Consider the following 21,103-nt stretch of genomic DNA (forward strand, 5'->3'; position numbering starts at 1 on the left):
TGAATAATATCTTTCTTAAAGATTTGCTATGCATAATCTGAGGGGAGGTGGGAACCCCAAGCACATAACATCTCAGGTGTGAGATTAGGTGTTCCTAGACTATTAGGTAATAATTGAAGAAAGGAGTTAGCATAGCAAGTCATTGTGTACCAAAGGAATTAAACAATGAAAGAACAAATATTTTTCATTTTCATTGTATTATGCCTTTAAAGGGAAGCTATAATGGTTTAGGGATCGGGATCATTTTTTATACACAGGAATCCCACAACACTGAGTTTTCCAAATAGAGAGCCCAGCAAAGCACATCTTATGCAAGACATTCTGTATCTAATTGATTCTGTGTGTTGAGCCTTAGAGATGGAGTCATTGCTCTGACTCATTTGCATGTGTGTAAATTTTTTGCTTGAACTATTGAGCTCTGTAAATATAGTTTTTTTTTTTTTTTTTTTTTTTTTTTTTAAGGGTAAGAAAACGTTTCCACAAGGTTTTCTTACCCCTTTTCCCCACATCCTAAGTAGGTCTAGTACCCCCTCCTCCCCCAAAATCCACTTGTTAGATTTACCTTAGATATCGGACAGAAGCCCACAGAATTATTTATGTCCCTTAACTAGCTACCTGATCCAACATCCCACTACTACATCAAATGAAAATACAGTTAACCATACACATCTCATATCTACTTGACAAAAGAAAAATCTTGACCATAAAAACAGAAAACCTATACAAAATACCTGTACATTCTCTCATTCCCCTTAATAGTGTAAAAAGATAAAATGGCTTTAAAATTACTACACTGGTGGGTAATTTCTCTCCATTGAAGGATGCCTTGATAGACCTGCTTGATGTCATTATGAAATATTACGCAGATGAAATCTCTCTCTCTAACATAACACAGAGTTCTTCATCAAGCCAAGGGCTTCTGTCATAAACCTTTCCAATAGCTAAATAACTAAAGTGATAACCATGAGCCAGAACTCTGGGTCAGACTCCTTAACAGGATTTAATTACAAACTCTTTTAAAGAGTACCAATAATCTAAAGTACGGCCAATGCTGCCACTATATACTGGCCAGAGTTCCACCTAGACCAGCGGTGTATGCTTCGAGAGCCACATAAGCCAGGATTTAATGACTCACATCCACCCTTCCAAGGCCATTTAGGTAGAGGTAAAGCAGCCTTTTGTCCAGGGTCCATTAGAAAATACAAACATTTATTGTCTCAGCTTTTAGAATGAGACAATAAATGTCTTTGGACTGAGACATGCACATTTTTTTTTAAATTCAAAAACACATTTTTAGTGATTACTGTAATGTTCATGTTAAAACCTAAAACATTCTACACTACTTTTGTATTATTTGGTCTTGTACCTCCAAAAGTTTTGATTTTAAATTGCCTTTTACTTGTAAATGCCCTACCCCTTAGTGCAACTGTAAGTCCTGTCCTCACACTTCAGTTCTCAACTCCAGCTTCCTCTGAATCTTATACTCATGCTCTCATGCATGTGCTTAACCAGCCATGCAGAATGGTGGTCGTCCGAGAGCATGTGTCGGCTAAAACCATTATTCTCTTTGCCAGACTGTCCGACTAACTTTTAATGAAGTGGGCATGGTAGGGTAATTAAAGACAGGTGGTGTTTGGCAGATAACATACAGTTTAAAGTAAGTTTGGGCAAAACTTTATTTACTTGCTTACCGAACATTAATTACTAACGGTTTTCATTACAGTCACTCAGCCCCCCTTTCAATCACTTCCAAGATAAAATTTCAGCAACATGTACAGTTTACACAGAGTTTACAATTAGTCAAGTCTGACTGGTAGACTTGCAGCAAGAGAAGGCAAGTATGTCTTGCACTCCCTGTTGCAGCCATTATAGGGTGGGGGGTCTTGCTTCCTTAAGGGTGTTAAAAGATTACAAAGAATGCTGGGGGGGGTTATCCATAACATTGATTGAGTTAGCTGTTGAAAGCTGGAAATTCCAATAGGTACATTTTACATTTTATCAAAGTAGTGTGTAATACAGCCCTGAGGCAATAATCCATAATGAACTGCCCCTTTAGGAGATCAGCAAAGGCGAGCACTCAGCAACAGTGTGCATAGTCCTTTGTGGACATTTTGAAGCAAGAAAATCTCACCGATCCACTAACCCTTTTCCACCTACAATGTACAGTATATATGAAAATGTCTTACTACTATGTCCCAGGATGAGGTTGTGTTTCTAAATATCACCAAGCAGAACTAATAGCCTCCATCTGGTCATGAAAGTGTTAAAGATTGAGCCCTTCATGAGGAAGAAGGAGCAGGAAGCAATGAAAATGAAGAGAGAGAAGAAAAGCTGGGTTTACGTGGTGTGCATGGAGCATGAAGAAGAAAGAGACATATTTCTATTTTTTCTTAAACTGATTAGCTACCGTCCTGTGTATGGTCTGCTTTATACACTGATAACTAAGCAGGGATGATTTCCAACAGAGAGGAACTAAGTGACAGAATATAAAGGTCTTCAGGCTTTTGACAACAGTAAAATGTGAAGTTCGCCCTCTGTTCCCAGTTGTTCCTTACATAAGAAAAGGTCAGCCATGGAAGCTGCTGGAAGCTGCAGCTGTCGTGAACAGCAAAGAGACATAACGCACTTTCATATTAGCAATTTCTACAGGAAATCCCCCTAAATCATTTCAGAAATGGGTACATTTAAGTACCCAGAATTTATTTTACAAGTATCATCCTTTAAACCACTACCACATTTTTAAAATACAACTTAAAGAAATATTTTACTCTCAAAAACGCCTTCACTTGCGCACCATTATGCCTGCTTATAGTGGGGTTGTTGGGCTATAACTGACTCACTACAATAATAAAATCCAAGCAACTTTCAGTAATCCGGTAGCCTCAAATGTACCCATTGTACACCCCTGAAAGAGCTCAGTGGCAAAGCTTTAAGTACTTTTACTATCAATACACAGGTGGAAGTGTTTGCCAGTTTCCGGTAGATTTCCCTCTATCATGAGATATGAAGGCAACCATTGCTATTGACGCCTTCTAAATGCTTGCTGTCTGGTGGGTTAACACACCAGCCAACCAACCAGTACTGAAAGAGGCCAGGAACCAGGAAGAAGAATTGCTTAATTAGGAACTATGGGGTGCGATTCATAGGGTGATTAGCCTTCTAAATAATTAATAGATAATTTACTCAGGTGTTCTACAATCACATTCACCCTACTTGCAATAGGATACACCAGGCAATAATGTGGCTGCCCAGTGAACGCCCATTGAATCTCAAATTTCAGGCAGTGTGCAGTCAAATCTGCCAGCCCTTTGTGGTACTGGAACTGCATATGACCATGTCTATCCTGTTGCAAAACACCTTATTGGAGAAAAAAACTTTTACCTTTGATAACCAATAGGGAGTATCTGGTGACAACAATGGCCATGGCCAATGCTCACATTTAGCTAAGAAAGTCAAGATTTACACACAAGTGCACTGTGGCGCTGGGCTTTCCAGCCAACCTGAAGATGCAGTTTAGAAGCATATACACACCTGAGCATGCCTCCTTCTGACAGATGGGCAGGAACAGTAAACAGGAGGATTAACCATTTTTTTTGCTGATCTCAAATCCCCAAATTTTTTTTTTTTTTATTGTGGATTTACTGATACTACGTGTATTGATACCTGTATCTGATGAAATCTGTGCTTTAAGGCTGACTACAGACTTGGATAGTTAGGAGGCACTTTTTTTAATGATGGAATTATATTTTCTGTTTTATTGGAAACAGTTTCTCTTGATGGTGCCCCACACAAGCTCTTGCTGTGTTTCTGAATCAAATTATGTCCCAAATTAGTTTTATTTCATAACACAATATTTTGTGATTTCTTAAGAGACTGCATAAACACATTAAAGGAAAAAAAAAACAAAAAAACAACTGCTATACCACAAATGTTAAAACCCTCCATATCAGATTGCTTTCTTTTAATTGAAGGTGAGTAAAATGTCTACACAAAGTTTGATTTTTATTATTTTTTTTGCAGTTTCATTGCAATATCATGAAGAGTGTGTGGGCGAGATTAGTACACAGGGTTCTGTGAGGATAAACCGATGGCAATCACCAAGGTAAAAAGAAGAAAAAAAAGAAACTAACATTTTTCTTAGTAGGGATTACCAGTTTATTACCAACAAAAGATGACTGATGTGATAGTAGAGTAGGTAATTAAACTAAGATGTACACCGTATCAATTAAAATTCTATTTAAATGCTGTATGTATAAAAATCCAATGAACTTGCTATTATTGGAAGTTATTTGCCCTGGTCCTAAAAGGATTGTTTGTGCATATGGGTTTCTAATTTCCCATAATTTATATTGGAGAAAGCACATGATTTGCCTCTTTATGAGTTCTTCTAGATCTCATTTGATTTTGTGCCCTTTTCTTGTCCGTGTCACAGAGTTTCTGGTTCCTAGGCAACTGATTCCCCCCATCAGGATGAGGTAGTGAATGCCTTAGAGCTGGACAAATTAAAGAGCGATTCCAGGCAGCAAGTGAAAGTATTTACTGAGCTACCAATGCTATCCAGTCAACAGAACAACTATGCTAAAGTACCCTGATCTGTCAGTGTGATGCTCTATGGATTAATCTTACACAGTTCCATCAAGACTCAGAAGTGTACTTTCTTGAGCCTGTACTGCAGAGGAAGGTAACCTTTCAGAGGTGGCGATCTACCTGAACAACAGGCCCAAACTAAATAAAATGGGAAACTTAAAGCGGAAGTAAATCCATCCTTAAAATAGTTTCATTTCCACTCCCATTAGTTGTGCTCTCAACCAAACTGTCAAACCATCCAATGGCTGGTGTCATAACTGATCACCTGTGCAGGACCACGGCTGGTGTAGAATAAACAGAGGCAAAGATGGCAGCTTCCTTGGCTGAAAACGATAGGGGGGTTTACTTACACTTTTTATAACTATAATAAAACAAACATGATTGTTAAAATATAAACTTACACTACCTTAGAAGTGGACAGCATTAGTCATTAGAGCAGTGGACAGTGTGTGTACAGTGTCAGTAGGGCAGAGGGTGGTGCCAGTAGGGCAGTGGACTGTGTCAATAGTTGTTTTATTTTTTACTATTTTTTTCATTTATATTTTACAATTATATTTTTTAATGTTTGCAATTTTTTTGGAGCACCGTTTGGGGGGGGGGGGGGGGTATTTGGTGAAATATCAAGGGTTCAATAAAAGGGATGTCTCATAAAAGGGCCAGAGGGCGGAGATTCACCAACCCCTTTCTCTGCAGCCTCAGCTGCACTTGACAGTGAATAAATGGAAAGTGCTCTGTGTGCTGAGCAGCTTCCTGTTCATTTTTTTAAATTTATTTTTATTTATTTCAGGTACTTATATAGCGCTGTCAATTTATGCAGCACTTTACATATACATTGTACATTCACATCAGTCCCTACCCTCAAGGAGCTTACAATCTAAGGTCCCTAACTCACATTCATACATACTAGGGACAATTTAGCCAGGATCCAATTAACCTACCAGCATGTCTTTGGAGTGTGGAAGGAAACCGGAGTACCTGGAGGAAACCCACGCAGGCACAGGGAGAACATGCAAACGCCAGGCAGGTAGTGTCATGGTTGGGATTCGAACCAGCGACCCTTCTTACTGCTAGGCGAGTGTGCTATCCACTATACCACTGTGCTGCCCATTTACAAAACTGAAGCATAATAAACACCGTTTACTATGCTTCAGTTCTGAATTAACACAATGAGTAATTGGTAGCACCATCGGTGCCACCCCCGCCACCCCTTCTGTCCACGTTCTGGCCGTCGGCAAGGAAGGATCATAGTCTACCCGTCACCTACATGCAATCAGTGGGTAGATCATGATCAACGGGTTGCCAACCCCCACTTTAAACGCACCCCCTCCTCAGCTCAGAAAGCGATTTTAGTTTTGATGTGCAAGAGTCCTATACTTCACTGATTACGGCTGCTAAGGAAATGATTATTAAGGGTTCTAAAAACGGTTAGTGGCAAAAGTAGTTTTGTTAGTCTGATCCTGGACCAGTAAGACTCACGGTGGGTCTGGCCCAACTCATCAATATGCAGTAACACATAAGGCATGCTAAGATGACCTCTCCAGCAATATTACCTTGTGTGAGAATATTGATTAAAAGGGACACTAAACAAAATCCTTATTCTTCAAAAATAATCTATACAGATCCACTACTTAATGGTGTGGTAATTTAATTTTAATGGAATCATTCTTAATGCGTTTTTCGCCTCCTTATAATGTCCTCTGTGGGCTCCTAAACTTCTCCTTTTCATCTGACCTCTGTTTGTTTGGAACGAGCATTGCACATTAGTTTTGGTTATGTGCTCTGCTCTATGCACACTACAGACCCCATAGTACACAGCCCCTCGTCCATCTCAGGAGTGAGCAAGAGAGGGTGGCTATGTTCCTATACACAGTGGAACCATGGCAGAGACTGAGAATTTGGAGAGAGCATTAGAAGGGACTTTCTCAACTGAAGAATACTTACTTGAATATACATTTTTATTAAAAAATAACATCGTTTGGTGTCACTAAGCAGCTACTTTAGCATGTCCTAAGGGCTATGGCACATGAATTGGGCCCAGTTTATTTTACAACTTATTACAACTCATTCTAGCAAAACATGTAATAAGGTAAGGAGAAGCAGTGAGCAAAAAGTAATCTAGGCGAGACCTCCGTGACTGCAGGAAGCAGTAATAAATGGAGTCCCTGGTATGTAATGTTGTTTAATTAATCACATTGCATTTTAGCTTCATTTACTTAACAGTATGTATACTGCAAAGAGTTATTTTAGCACCTTTGAAATGTATGAAAATAACATAGTATAAGCTGGAATTCCCTTTTGATTATTCCTTCCTTGTAACACTCGGTAGAGTACAATATGAATAAGGGATTTTGACATTAACATCCATGCTATAGGTGACAGAACTTTGCCTGTACAGTGAGTTTTAGCACAATGAGCACTCCAGGCTGCAAAGGGTTAAAAAGATTCTAGGAGAAAAAAAAAAATATTTCTGGTCCACTGCAAGAACACTGGAGCTTAATAATTTTCTACAGAGTCCTTGGATTAGAGAGCTTTATTAAAATTACTTTGCTCCTGCAAAAGACAATAAAATAAATGAATATAAAGCGTATCCAGCGGTAAAGGTTAGGCTATTGCCGTGAACTAAACGCAAGGGTATGAAAGCAAAACCGGTGGAAGAGATGATTATGGCTTTATTCCCCTACTGAAGGCAATCCGCACCTGTCCTGTGACTTACAGCTATATTACATGTACTGTACCCACAGCCCCTACCAGCCATATTGTGTACAGTCTGGGCACACAGCTGTAGTTTAACCATCAAACTCCAGTTTTTCCCCTTGGCAACTACCAATTACAATCATGGACCCCAGTTCTAATTTTTCTCATAGATAATCTTTCATTAAAAATGAATCTAAAGCTTTTGTTATTTTCATTCTTAAAGTGGAAGTAAACCCATCCATGAAACACATGCCGGAAATGTAACACTCCCATTGGTTGTGCTCTCAACCAAACTGTCAAACCATCCAATGGCTGGTATCATAACTGATCACATGTGCAGCATCATGGCAGTTGTAGATTAAACAGAGGCAAAGATGGCAGCTTCCTTGGCTGAAAATGATAGGGGGGGGGGTTACTTACACTTTAAATGATATCTCAAACCAGTATGTACAGTGCCTTGAAAAAGTATTAATACCCCTTGAAATTTTCCACATTTTGTCATGTTACAACCCAAAATGTAAATATATTTTGTTGGGATTTTATGTGACCAACACAAAGTGGCATATAATTGTGAAGTGGAATGAAAATAAGTGGTTTTAATTTTTTTTTTTTTTTTACAAATAATGATGTGAAAAGTGTGGCGTGCATTTGTATTCAGCCCCCTTTACTATGATAACCCTAACTAAAATTTAGTTGGACCAATTGCCTTCAGAAGTCACCTAATTAGTAAATAGAGTCCACCTGTGTGTAATTTAATCTCAGTATAAATACAGCTGTTCTGTGAAGCCCTCACAGGTTTGTTAGAGAACCTTCGGTGAACAAACAGCATCATGAAGGCCAAGGAACAAACCAGACAGGTCAGGGATAAAGTTGTTGAGAAGTTTAAAGCAGGGTTAGGTTATAAAAAAATATGTCAAGCATTGAACATCTCAGACAGCACTGTTCAATCCATCATCCGAAAATGGAAAGAGTATGGCACAACTGCAAACCTACCAAGACACGGCTGTCCACCTAAACTGACAGGTCGGGCAAGGAGAGCATTAATCAGAGAAACAGCCAAGAGGCCCATGGTAACTCTGGAGGAGCTGCAGAGATCCACAGCTCAGGTGGGAGAATCTGTCCACAGGACAACTATTAGTTGTGCACTCCACAAATCTGCCCTTTATGGAAGAGTGGCAAGAAGAAAGCCATAGTTGAAAGAAAACCATAAGAAGTCTTGTTTGCAGTTTGTGAGAAGCCATGTGGGGGACACAGCAAACATGTAGAAGAAGGTGTTCTGGTCAGATGAGACCAAAATTGAACTTTTTGGCCTAAAAGCAAAATGCTATGTGTGGCGGAAAACTAACACTGCACATCATTCTGAACACACCATCCCCACCGTAAAACATGGTGGTGGCAGCATCATGTTGTGGGGATGCTTTTCTTCAGCAGGGACAGGGAAGCTGGTCAGAGTTGATGGGAAGATGGATGGAGCCAAATACAGGGCAATCTTAGAAGAAAGCCTGTTGGAGTCTGCAAAAGACTTGAAACTGGGGTGGAGGTTCACCTTCCAGCAGGACAACGACCCTAAACATACAGCCAGAGCTACAATGGAATGGTTTAGATCAAAGCATATTCATGTGTTAGAATGGCCCAGTCAAAGTCCTAAATCTAATTGAGAGTCTGTGGCAAGACTTGAACATTGCTGTTCACTGATGCTCTTCAGACAATCTGACAGAGCTTGAGCTATTTTGCAAAGAAGAATGGGCAAAAATGTCACTCTCTAGATGTGCAAAGCTGGTAGAGACCTCCCGAAAAAGACTTGCAGCTGTAATTGCAGTGAAAGGTGGTTCTACAAAAGTATTGACTCAGAGGGGCTGAATGAAAATACACGCCACACTTTTCACATATTTGTAAATAATACTGAAAACCATTTATAATTTTCCTTCCACTTCACAATTATGTGCCACTTTGTGGTAGTCATAAAAATCCCAATAAAATACATTTATGTTTTTGGTTGTACCATGACAAAATGTGGAAAATTTCAAGGGGTATGAATACTTTTTCAAGGCACTGTAATGGTTCAATCCTCTGTCAAGTATTTTTTGCTGTCTGTATCCCACTGGGGAGATTTCCCCTCATCTCCTGTTTTGAGCAGATTTTAATAATACAAGATTTATATAGCGCCAACAGTTTGTGTAGCGCTATACAAGTTAGAGGGGGGTCAGTGCAATTACAATACAGTTCAATAAAGTAGAAATAGGGGGGCCCTGCTCATGGGGCTTACAGTCTAAAGGGAGGGGGAGGTGGTACAAAAGGTAATAGCTGCGGGGGATGATCTGATGGAGGAGATTTGGGTACACCTCTCAGGTAGAAGTGGGGTAGGTTTTCCTGAATAAGTTTTCAGGGATCACCTAAAGGCAGATCTCTGCAAAGTAAGGGAAATCTGGTGTTACACAGCTGTCAGTGGAACACGTGTCCCCATTGGAAGAGTTCTCCTCTAGTACTGTTCTAGTGACAACGCAACATTTTTTTGTTTTGTTCTCACTTCAAGTCCTTGTGACCATGGACACTGGGACTGGTAAGTAGGGTGAATCTCCCCAGTGGGGACGGAGACAGAAATATCTTGCTTGCCCTTTCAAAAAAAAAAAAAAAAAAAAGGAAAGAAAAAAAAATGGCTTTACCCACTTCAGATCCGGGAGGTTTATCCCCCCCCCCCCCTTCATTACCAGGCTATTTTTGGCAATATAGCACTGGGCTCCTTTACATGACAATTGCGCGGGCGTGCGACACTGTACCCAAAAAAAGAAAATATTGTGTCTTTTTTTCCCCCCACAGAGCTTTCTTTTGGTGGTATTTGATCACCTCTGTGGTTTTTATTTTTTGTGCTATATACCATTTTGGAAAAAAAAAACCCACATTTTTTACTTTCTGTTATAAAACATATCCAATAAAAAAAGTAAAAAAAAAAAAATCTAATTTCTTCATCAATTTAGGCCAATATGTATTCTGCTACATATTTTTGGTAAAAAAATCCCATATTTGTATAGTATATTGATTGGTTTGCACAAAAGTTATAGCGGCTACAAACTATGGGATATTTACTTATATATACATTTTTTTTTACTAGTAATGGTAGCGATCAGCGACTTATACTGCGATATTGCAGCGGACAAATTGGACCACTTAACCAACACTTTTTGGGGACCAGTGACACTAATACAGTGATCAGTGCTAATAAAATATGCACCTTACATTATATATATATAGATAGATAGATAGATAGATAGATAGATCTATATATCTATATATAGATAGAGATATATATATATATATATATATATATATATATATATATATATATATATATATATATATATATATATATATATATATATATATATCTCAAGTTACTAGTAACACTGTCTAAACCACAATCAGTTTACATTTCCTGTGTAGGTGTATATTCTGGAGCCACATTTCATGGTAATACTGCATGAAGAGAGATTACGGCTTTGGTTTATCTTTCTTTCACTATGAATTCTGCAGAGAGCTAGATCGCCACTCCTGTGCTTGGTAACACCTAACTCATGACTAACAGACCTGGAAGTCTGGGCAGCATGGTACAGAGTCATGCTGAGCTGCAATCAAGAATGCAGATTGGGCTGGGGCAGCCTTTAACACAGGGCATAAGACAAGTAAAATTACCAAAAGTCAGAACTGCACAACTGTTCACGATCAGTGACTCAAAGCACAATCCAAAGATAAGCATGACACTCAGACAGTTAATAAAGACAGTAACAGTATGCTATCCATTTCTCTTAGTACAGGTTTCCTTTGCTTTTCATGTTTGGCAAGAGCTCTTCCTTTACTTATTGTTGGCTTAAGCAAAAACGTCCATGTTCAGAGTTCTCAAAGTTTAAAAATGGCTCCTTTTAGCGTTAACATAAAAAAATGATTTTTTTTTTATAATATTTACAGATAGCTGATAAAACATTTAATGGTACATTCTAAATGATTTTTCAGGTTAAGATCCTGCATTTCTTCTTTCATATAAACAAGGACATAATTTCGTTTACATCTGAACACATTTGCACAACGGAGAGCTACATTGTTATTCCCAATTACTGTCCCTAGTGAAAAGGGAGTATTCGTGCGCCACGTTAACTCCATCCTGCAGTGATATCATGTCCGGTAAACCATTAGTTCTCCGCATATTACAGGCGGCTCAATTCCATTTTCAATGACAAATAACTGCATCGTTTACTCTTTTGCGTGAAAACAATCCCAAGCTGCACATTTTATTGGCTGGGGGAAATTGGCATACTTTATACTGGTAGTAAAAAAAAAAAATCATAAAATTGCATTGACATGTTCTGCCAGCGCGGAGTTTAACTACAGAGAGGAAAGAGCAAGAAGACGTAATGTTACAGGAAATGCGTTCACTTATTACCTTTCCTCTGTCAAAGTAATGGATAATCTCTTGGTAGAGCTGTTCTTTTAATTGTCCTTGTGTAGATGCATGGTAACCATCCCGCTGAGTAAGATGTGCCGCACAAGCTTCTTCGGACCACTTGTGGAGGAGGACCAGGTGAAGGACAAGACAGCAGGTAGAAATGAAAAAAAAAACAAAAACAAAGACAGCTATTACAGGTTATAAGTCTGTGCCCTGCACTGGATAACAACGTCTCTAAAGGAACCTATAGACATGATACTTGCAATCATAGAAAATTTGTTTTACACCTACTGTATTTTTTGCTCCATAAGACGCACTACCCCCCCCCCCCCCCAAAAAAAAAAACAAAACAAATGGGGGGAAATGTCTGTGCGTCTTATGGTGCAAATACTGATCAGGCCTCCCTCCCCCCCATGTCACAATACCGGGCGGCCGGATCCCATGAATGCCGGGCCTTTAACTCACAGAAGACAGAGCAGCCCCAGCAGCCGAATGGAGTATGGCCACTCGGGCAGCTCTGTTTTCTGAGTGACAGGCGGATGTGATGATGTCCTCGCCAGTCACCAGGCACAGGTCAGGCTGCATTTCATGGGCACTGGTAAATATTTTAGTACACCATTTGGTTCAGAATATTTTTTTCTTGTTTTCCTCTTCTAAAACCTAGGTGCTTCTTATGGTCTGGTGCATCATATGGAGCAAAAAATACGGTACTTGCTGCAAGTATGGGCTTCTTCCAGGTTTCCGACCCAGTCGTTACCCACTGTTCACACAGGAAGCAAAATCAAATCTCATGGAAATATGAAAACGACAGCCTATGTCAATGCTCAGCTGAGTCGCCTGTCAGTCTGCTAAGTACAACTTGAAACGAGAGTACCAGCACATGGCCACAAATCCTTCACAAGTTTTAATTAGGTAAAGTATAACTAAAAGCAACATTTTTTTCAATTTATTTTTATTTTGGATAGAGTAAGGGAGGGTTATACCGTTTGTCAGTTTTTTTTTTTTTTTGCCATCTCATACCATAGGGGAGATTCACCTTCACTTCCTGTCCCATAGTCAAAAAGGAAGTGAGAGGAAATCCTGGGGTGTTACCAGAACGAGTGTCCCCATTAGAAGATTTCCCTCTATTACTGCTCTGATGTTAGGGTCTGAATCACAGCTGGGATGTCAGTTTACATTCAGGGCCCTTAAGGCCCCGTTCACACTTCACGTAGAGGTAACTTGCGGTCTTCCCTGGCGATTGTGTGTGGGTGATTTTCATGCAACTCTGCATGTCACACATAGGGCAGCCCATTCACTTCAATGGGCTGCCCTATGAGCTTTTGTCACCCAAAAGAAGCTTCTGCTCCTTTATGGTCAACAAACTCATGCATTTTTAAAGGCCCATTTTTGCGGTTTAGAATGAATGGCACTCAAATGTGTATTGTGTGTTTTTCAGTGAATGCCATGCAAGTTGGAATCGTGGGCAGAATTGCGACAATTCCACACACAATTCCAAATTGCCAAGTGTGAATGGGGCCTAACACATATGTGTTGGAATGCGCTAAAACTTGTGTCATTTAAGGTAATGTTATAGATAGAACCTGTTCTCATTAGTGTGCTGCACTGCAGTATGTTTCCAAAAACAGCTCAGGTCACTTTTTTGTCCACTTTCATGCATTTTGAGTCATGTTAATGCATGAATGCACCATTTTTTTATTGGTCAACATGTAAAATGCATGTGCATGAAACTGCAATAAAAACACGTGTTGATGCACATGCAAAATGTGTATCAACTTACATTGAAAAACACATAACGGAAAGATGGGAACTAAGCCTTAAAGTGATGATTTACACTGCATCACCTTTGTTATGTTAAATGGTTTCATTGTGTCCATTCTGACAACCTGGCTATTTGTTTGTCTGTTGTGTTTATACTGGATGGTTTTATTCACTTGTTTTTATATTTATGCAGCTAATGATTAAATGGTTAATTACTTCTCCCATCTTGTATGTCGATGGATCTATTTAAAAGAAGATTTGTGGCAACAACCGTATTTTGTTACTAAGGCTGCATGGGCTGAAATGTATTAGCAGCGTTGATTCTGGATGTATGTCTATAATGTAATCTATAAAAGGTTTGTGAAGGATCCTTGGCCAAGAGTGGCACTCTCATCTTAGAAGAAAATGAACCTGGCGTTGAAAATATGACGATGTGGAGCTGCGGAGAGGCAATTACACTTTCACGCTATGATCAGGTTATGTTCACCTTTTAAAACATTATTCACTGTCCATTCTCTGTCATGAGAGAAGTATGCGGATTGCCATTTTTGGCTGCTTTTTGAAAATGCTAGATGCTTGGTTGTGTGACTAATTTTTAGACACAGAATAAGCATGTTTGAAATTAGTGTCAGAATTCCTGATCTCTACATTGGTTCTGGGTCACAGACTCTGACAGCATCAATAAAAAGCACTCCCATGAGTGTAGACAGGTAGGCTGCACACCCCATACAGTGCATGAAAAAAAAACCAGAGAGAACCCCCTATCGGGGCTTTAAAACAGCCAATAGGAGTACAATGAATGGTTACAAAATTTGAATTTTATTGGTACAAAAAATATATAAATAGCGATAAAAGGAAAAATTCATAAAGATAAATACTGACTGTTAGAGTCAGGACACGAACTGAGTGTGGCATACATATACAGCAAACAGCAACTTGCAATGAAAACCAATGTATGACACAATGTATACGAGGGCAGCCTATATTTCCCCAATTATAAGCGTTTTGAATAACAATAAATGCCTCTAATGAAGAAAATAGGCCATACAATGTATGTGGGACAATAATAATTATATAAAATCCTGACGCGTTTCGACCCTTCCCGGGTCTTCTTCAGAGGATGGCTGTCCGCACTAAAAGAAAGGGGGTAACATATATCACATATCAAACATAACATCCAATTTCCGCAGTGCCAAAAACCATGCAGGCATGCCCTATAATGCGACTGAATAAATTGTATAGTTACCTATCACAGAGATTGTGACACTACAGTGTCATTCTTGGCATTACCAAAACGTTTAAGATGAATACACTTGTTTCTTCACTCCTCCGTCTCCCCCGTATCGGACCAGTTCCCACCGGGGACAAGTGACGGACCAGATGAGCCTTACGAGGGGTCACGCTTACCAGCCCCCCATGTGTGGGAGAGGGAGGGAAGGGAGGGGGCAGGACGGGCAGTCCAGAACCGCACCCAGATAGGGTTCACGTTAATACTACAAATCAAAAATGGAAAATGTTGGAGGGTCAGTTGATTCATACCATATAGTTGGAAAGTTTCCCAACCATGGAATTCAATATGCTTACTGTATTATGAGTCCATGGATCTACAGGAGGGCATTGCTAGAAAGTGAAGGAGATGGAGGAAAAAGGAGAGGGGAAGGAAGGAAAGGAGGGGGAGGGAAAAGGGGAGAGGGGAGGGGGGGAGAAGGGAAGGGGGGGGGGAGAAAAGGGGGGGGGGGGAGGGAGAAAGGGGAAGGGAAGGGGGGGCATGGGAAAAAAGAGGAACGGAAAGAAGGGGAAGGGAAAGGCATGTGAGGAGAAAGGTGAGAAGAATAAAGAAAAGAGTGAATGAGAGAAGTGTGGTGAAGTGCAATAAGACTGGAAAATAGCCAATGCCCTGCATTGGCCACACATGTTTAAACGCTCTTTCTTTTTGAGGAAAATCCAGTCCCAGAAATACAGTTCTAAGTTCTTTACATAATAACTTACAATGTTATGCAAATTTATTCATTTATTTTTTCTACATGTGAGGTAAATATGTATTTGCAAGCGGACGATGCCATTTTAGGTGCTTAATCTTGTGTAAACTAATGTTGATATGTAATGAACAATGTATATGCTATGGTATGGTCAGCATGTAGTCAATCCGCTCTGCATGGATCATGCATGTAGTGCCCGGTGAACAAGTGATGCGGACTGTAAAAATTAATATCAATATTGCTTTTACACCAGAGATCCTTGCAGAAATTGTAGCTATAACTGCATAGCATGACGTTCACTGTCATCTCCCCTTCAGTGTCTGTCCTTCCTTTCTGGGGGCGGTGTGTACCTATGGGCCTTCCTGGCAGGGTGAGAGAGGAGATGCTTGGGCCCGCGTCTCCACAATATGCCCACTAGGAGGCAGCACCTTTGGTGGGCATCTCTTGCCCTGTCAGCGGCGTCCCGGATTCCTTCCGGATGCCGTGCTCACGCGCGCGCGCCTCAGTGCGCGTGACGTAGCGGCGCTTGCGCGGTTGCGACGGAAGTTACGGGGATGCCCGGAGGAGCAATCCTCTCCGGAACGCCGGGGGGGTCACGTTGAGCGCACAGCTGTGTTGCTCACCTCCCCCCCCCATTGTTTGGTGAGGGGCAGGGGGCGGGCTGGGGGGTGGGCGGACACACACCAGCACCTGACGGGAGTCAGTCATTTAACATTCCTCATAAATGGAGGAAACCTTAGAGGCACTGTATTGGACTCTCTTCAATGCAGAGACGCCAGGCACGGTGATAATCCAGTCATCTAAGTGGTAAGTGTACTTGGAATGACGGTTATGTGTTCATACAAGCTACTCAGCAATTCGTTTTTTGCTTTTTCTTTTCTTTTTTGAAATCATTTATGATTTTGTCATGATCTCTTATCCTCAATCTAATTCTTGCAGAATAATGAAGGCATCCACTTTGTTATTCAGTTCAGCTTGACCGGGTAATTAGCCCCACCACCACCCCTGCACTTGTCACTGGGTTGTTGATTTTCAGTGTTTGGCCACGTTCACTTGTGTGTGTGTTTTATTACCTGTTATCCTATTCCATTCACCGCTGCACTCCCCCATCCATCCCATACATTATCACCTAGTATCCCACACTTACTTTCACGCTGTGTCTCTCTCCCCTCCCTTCTCTGTCCACACCTTCACTTTTTCCCTCATCATCCTTCACAATTTTCCAGTCACCTGTCACTTCCTTGTCGTGCCCCTCCATATGGTCCAATATCCCCTCCCCCCCCCCCCCTCCTCTTTTCTGTTTGTTGTTTTTCCACCTCCCCCCTCCCCCCTCCCCCGACCCTACATTGCAGTCTCGTTTTGTCTCTCTCTCCCCTCGCTCACTTGTCCCATCCCTATGGTTTGTTGGTGCTTTTACCCTATCAACTTTTTGGCACATTTTGAGGTCGCATGGTGAATTATTGCCAGCAGGGCATTGGCTATTTTCCAGTCTTATTGCACTTCACCACACTTCTCTCATTCACTCTTTTCTTTATTCTTCTCACCTTTCTCCTCACATGCCTTTCCCTTCCCCTTCTTTCCGTTCCTCTTTTTTCCCATGCCCCCCCTTCCCTTCCCCTTTCTCCCTCCCCCCCCCCCCTTTTCTCCCCCCCCCTTCCCTTCTCCCCCCCTCCCCTCTCCCCTTTTCCCTCCCCCTCCTTTCCTTCCTTCCCCTCTCCTTTTTCCTCCATCTCCTTCACTTTCTAGCAATGCCCTCCTGTAGATCCATGGACTCATAATACAGTAAGCATATTGAATTCCATGGTTGGGAAACTTTCCAACTATATGGTATGAATCAACTGACCCTCCAACATTTTCCATTTTTGATTTGTAGTATTAACGTGAACCCTATCTGGGTGCGGTTCTGGACTGCCCATCCTGCCCCATCCCTTCCCTCCCTCTCCCACACATGGGGGGCTGGTAAGCGTGACCCCTCGTAAGGCTCATCTGGTCCGTCACTTGTCCCCGGTGGGAACTGGTCCGATACGGGGGAGACGGAGGAGTGAAGAAACAAGTGTATTCATCTTAAACGTTTTGGTAATGCCAAGAATGACACTGTAGTGTCACAATCTCTGTGATAGGTAACTATACAATTTATTCAGTCGCATTATAGGGCATGCCTGCATGGTTTTTGGCACTGCGGAAATTGGATGTTATGTTTGATATGTGATATATGTTACCCCCTTTCTTTTAGTGCGGACAGCCATCCTCTGAAGAAGACCCGGGAAGGGTCGAAACGCGTCAGTATTTTATATAATTATTATTGTCCCACATACATTGTATGGCCTATTTTCTTCATTAGAGCCATTTATTGTTATTCAAAACGCTTATAATTGGGGAAATATAGGCTGCCCTCGTATACATTGTGTCATACATTGGTTTTCATTGCAAGTTGCTGTTTGCTGTATATGTATGCCACACTCAGTTCGTGTCCTGACTCTAACAGTCAGTATTTATCTTTATGAATTTTTCCTTTTATCGCTATTTATATATTTTTTGTACCAATAAAATTCAAATTTTGTAACCATTCATTGTACTCCTATTGGCTGTTTTAAAGCCCCGATAGGGGGTTCTCTCTGGTTTTTTTTTCAGACTCTGACAGCATTGTAAGCTAAGCTTCAGCATGACTATAATTCTCAAAATAAGAGTCCATCAATTGCAGCCTTCATTATTCCCTTGTGACAGAGGCCCATGAAAGAGAACCTAACATCCCCTGAATAGTGTCTAAGGCAGCTATTCCTTGGAACCCTAGGGTACTGCTGAGGTTGCTAGGGTTTCCTTGAGCTGTGACTGACTGATCTTTCATCTGATGGTGCCTGTAAAGTTCTGGATTCAATACTAGTTGGCCAATCTTTTTTAGCTGTCTGTAAGGATGGCATTCTAACGACCACTGTAAGAAGGGCATCCTTCCTGCTGACCACCATTACAAGAGACATTCTTTCCACTGACCCCTTATCAATTTTAGTAAGGGTTTCCTAATACCTAAAACATGCTTCAAGGGGTTCATCTAGGGTAAAAAGGTCGAGAAAGGCAAAATATTGAGCAACACTCTATGGAATCTACAAGTGCTGGTTTTCCAACCGACCCGTGTCTACATGAGGTCTCTTAGATTCTAGGTGCAGGCAAAGGTCTCAACTTCACTGCAAGTCAAAATGATGACCCACCTTGTCCCACCATCTGAATCCAAAAATGTCTCTACTTTCCAGTGAAGTTTTGGCTGAACTGGAGCATCACCATCGACAATTCTGCGCACTGAACAGCTATTACAACTAGCTAGAGTAAGTCTACAGTGGGTAAAAAGTCAAACCTTGTAAATTAAAGAGGATCTTATATTACGATGATGTTAAAACCAAAGTCTGTAAAACATTTTGAATTTTGAAAGAGTTATTTCCTGGTCCACATATGGCCTGCATACCATACTTAAATAGATCCAGACTGCATATTGCTTACAACTTGTTTTTTTATTTGTCTCTCATTATGTCTCACGAGGCTGCAGATACAAAATAGATCTGTTCGGCCAGCATTGAGAAGAGAGAATGCGGACAGTCATCAAATTACACATATTAGAAAGTTTAGGTTGCCTTACTGGTTCAGCGCTTAATAAAGTTGTATTCACAGCATGCAAAAAGAGAGAGACGGGATTCTTTACACCAATATATGGTAAAATAAATGGTTTTATATATATTTTTTTTACTTTACAAAGCTGAGTGTACAATACAAATCGTACTGCTAAAGTGTATTTATAGCCAAGTGTTGTTAGAGAGTGGATGGGTTAAAAGCCCGTCACGTTTTTACTGCTGTCTGTGTCCATGCCGGACAGATTACGCCTCTCTGTTTGACTAGTTTTAGCTGGAAAAAAGTGAACATAAATCCAAAGCTCTACAGTTGTCACCAGGACAGGAAAAGAGGGGAAATCCTTCAATGGGGCACCTGTCCTGGGGAAAGCTGTCTAAGATGGGCTATTCCCCTCACTTTGGAAACATCTTCTCTTTCTGTTGTGTCTCTGGGATGGGAAGTGAGGAGAAGACTCCTCCAGTGGGACACACAACAAAGAAAAACCTGATAGGATTTTTAACTATTCCCTAGTCTATCCAAAACAAACAAACAAAAAAAAAAGTTGTAGCTTATGATGATCTTGAAAATATTGTATTATGTTTGTTTTCTTCTTTTTTTCCAGTCTGGCTTAAACTAGCAAAGAAAGCACTTCAGCCAACATCCGGATGTGCAAAGAAAGCTCTACACCTGCCTTTCAAAATATTAAATTTCATGTTTTTAATTTGATTTCCAGGGCAATGCCAATGTGGAATCCAAGAAGAGATTTCTGATACTGAAGTTTAGACTAGCCCATGGAGACTTTCAGATGAGTACTTCTGCTTACTGTTAGATATGCCAAAATGCCAACCTGGAGCAGGTTTAGATCAGTTTTACCCCAGCAGTATCACACAGTACTGACAAGCTTACATTCAAAGAAATCATAAAGAGCAGTCTCTTCCACATACCTTTAGTAGCTTGGCATGAAGCAGTAGTGTAAAGGCAGCCTCCGTATAGTTATCACATTCTTTATGCAAGTCACACAGTTTGTACAAATACCTGAAAAGCAAAGAAGACAAAAGTTCAAACATGAACTCTGTGCATATTAAAAAGCAGGCTATAGTCCTAAAATGAGGGGCTGTAGAAAACATCATGAAGAAACAAAATGATACCTAGTCTATGCTTTCAATTAATGCACTTTAAGTGCTATGCTGTCTGGTACTCAACACTCACAAACTATGTGTCTTTTCCATCATGGTGACTAGCTGCTTTAAAACCAGGCAGCCTCTAGAAGTCTGAAATCACAGATCATTTAGGAAGTTAACTTTTTCTTAAAGTGGTTGTAAACTCCTACATATACCCAGTGAAGTGACTGGCCTCAGGTGATATACAGAGATTAAACAAATCCTCCTACATATGTTGTACCTGTTTATCTGCAGTCTTCTATTCTCTACATCTGTTCAAATTCAGAGTTTATAAAGTTTGCCTGAGCTGTCAGAAAACGGGGCGAAATTACACATTAAAGAGCACAGTGAGAAGAGCTCCTAAAGCTGATTGGAGGGAAGGGAGACACCCCCTACACAGAGCACACAGGAACAGAGCTAAGGCTGTCTGTCAGCTGGAGATCCCTCCCCTGTCACCTTTTTTCTCTTGGTGTCAGGAAAACTTGTCAGAAGTGACTCCTGCTGATAGCAGAGAAACAAAGCACAAGACAGAAATGACAGTTAGGGGTTGATTTACCAAAGGGAAATAGATTGTGCACTTTGCAAAGTGCAGTTACTCCAGAGCTTAGTAAATGAGGTAAAGCTTCATTTTGCAAAGAATACACAATCGCATGCAAGGAAAATAAAAAAAACAGCATTTTTGCTTGCACATGATTGGATGATGGAAGTCAGGAGAGCTTCTGCACATTTACTAAGCTCTGGAGCAACTGCACCTTGCAAAGTGCACAGTCTATTTGCCTTTAGTAAATCAATCCCTTAGTGCTCCTAATTGAGACAAGTACACACTATAGAAGGATATGCTTTGTTCATATTTCACGTCTGAGGTTTACAACCACTTTAAGGCTCTCAGTAGC

At 40.6% G+C, this 21,103-nt stretch overlaps 1 protein-coding gene across 1 annotated transcript in view; it reads right to left on the bottom strand.

The window, feature by feature from the left end:
* DOCK1 (dedicator of cytokinesis 1) overlaps nucleotides 1-21,103 on the bottom strand; it is a gene marked incomplete in the record, with an annotated part of 633,434 nt that overhangs the window by 81,266 nt on the left and 531,065 nt on the right. Inside the window, 2 exon segments of the mRNA XM_073595735.1 lie at nucleotides 11,714-11,833; nucleotides 19,995-20,085. Coding sequence (XP_073451836.1) covers nucleotides 11,714-11,833; nucleotides 19,995-20,085 — 211 coding nt within the window.

This window comes from Aquarana catesbeiana, linkage group LG08 (genome assembly GCF_042186555.1).
Source record: "Aquarana catesbeiana isolate 2022-GZ linkage group LG08, ASM4218655v1, whole genome shotgun sequence".
NCBI classification, from domain to species: Eukaryota; Metazoa; Chordata; class Amphibia; order Anura; family Ranidae; genus Aquarana; species Aquarana catesbeiana.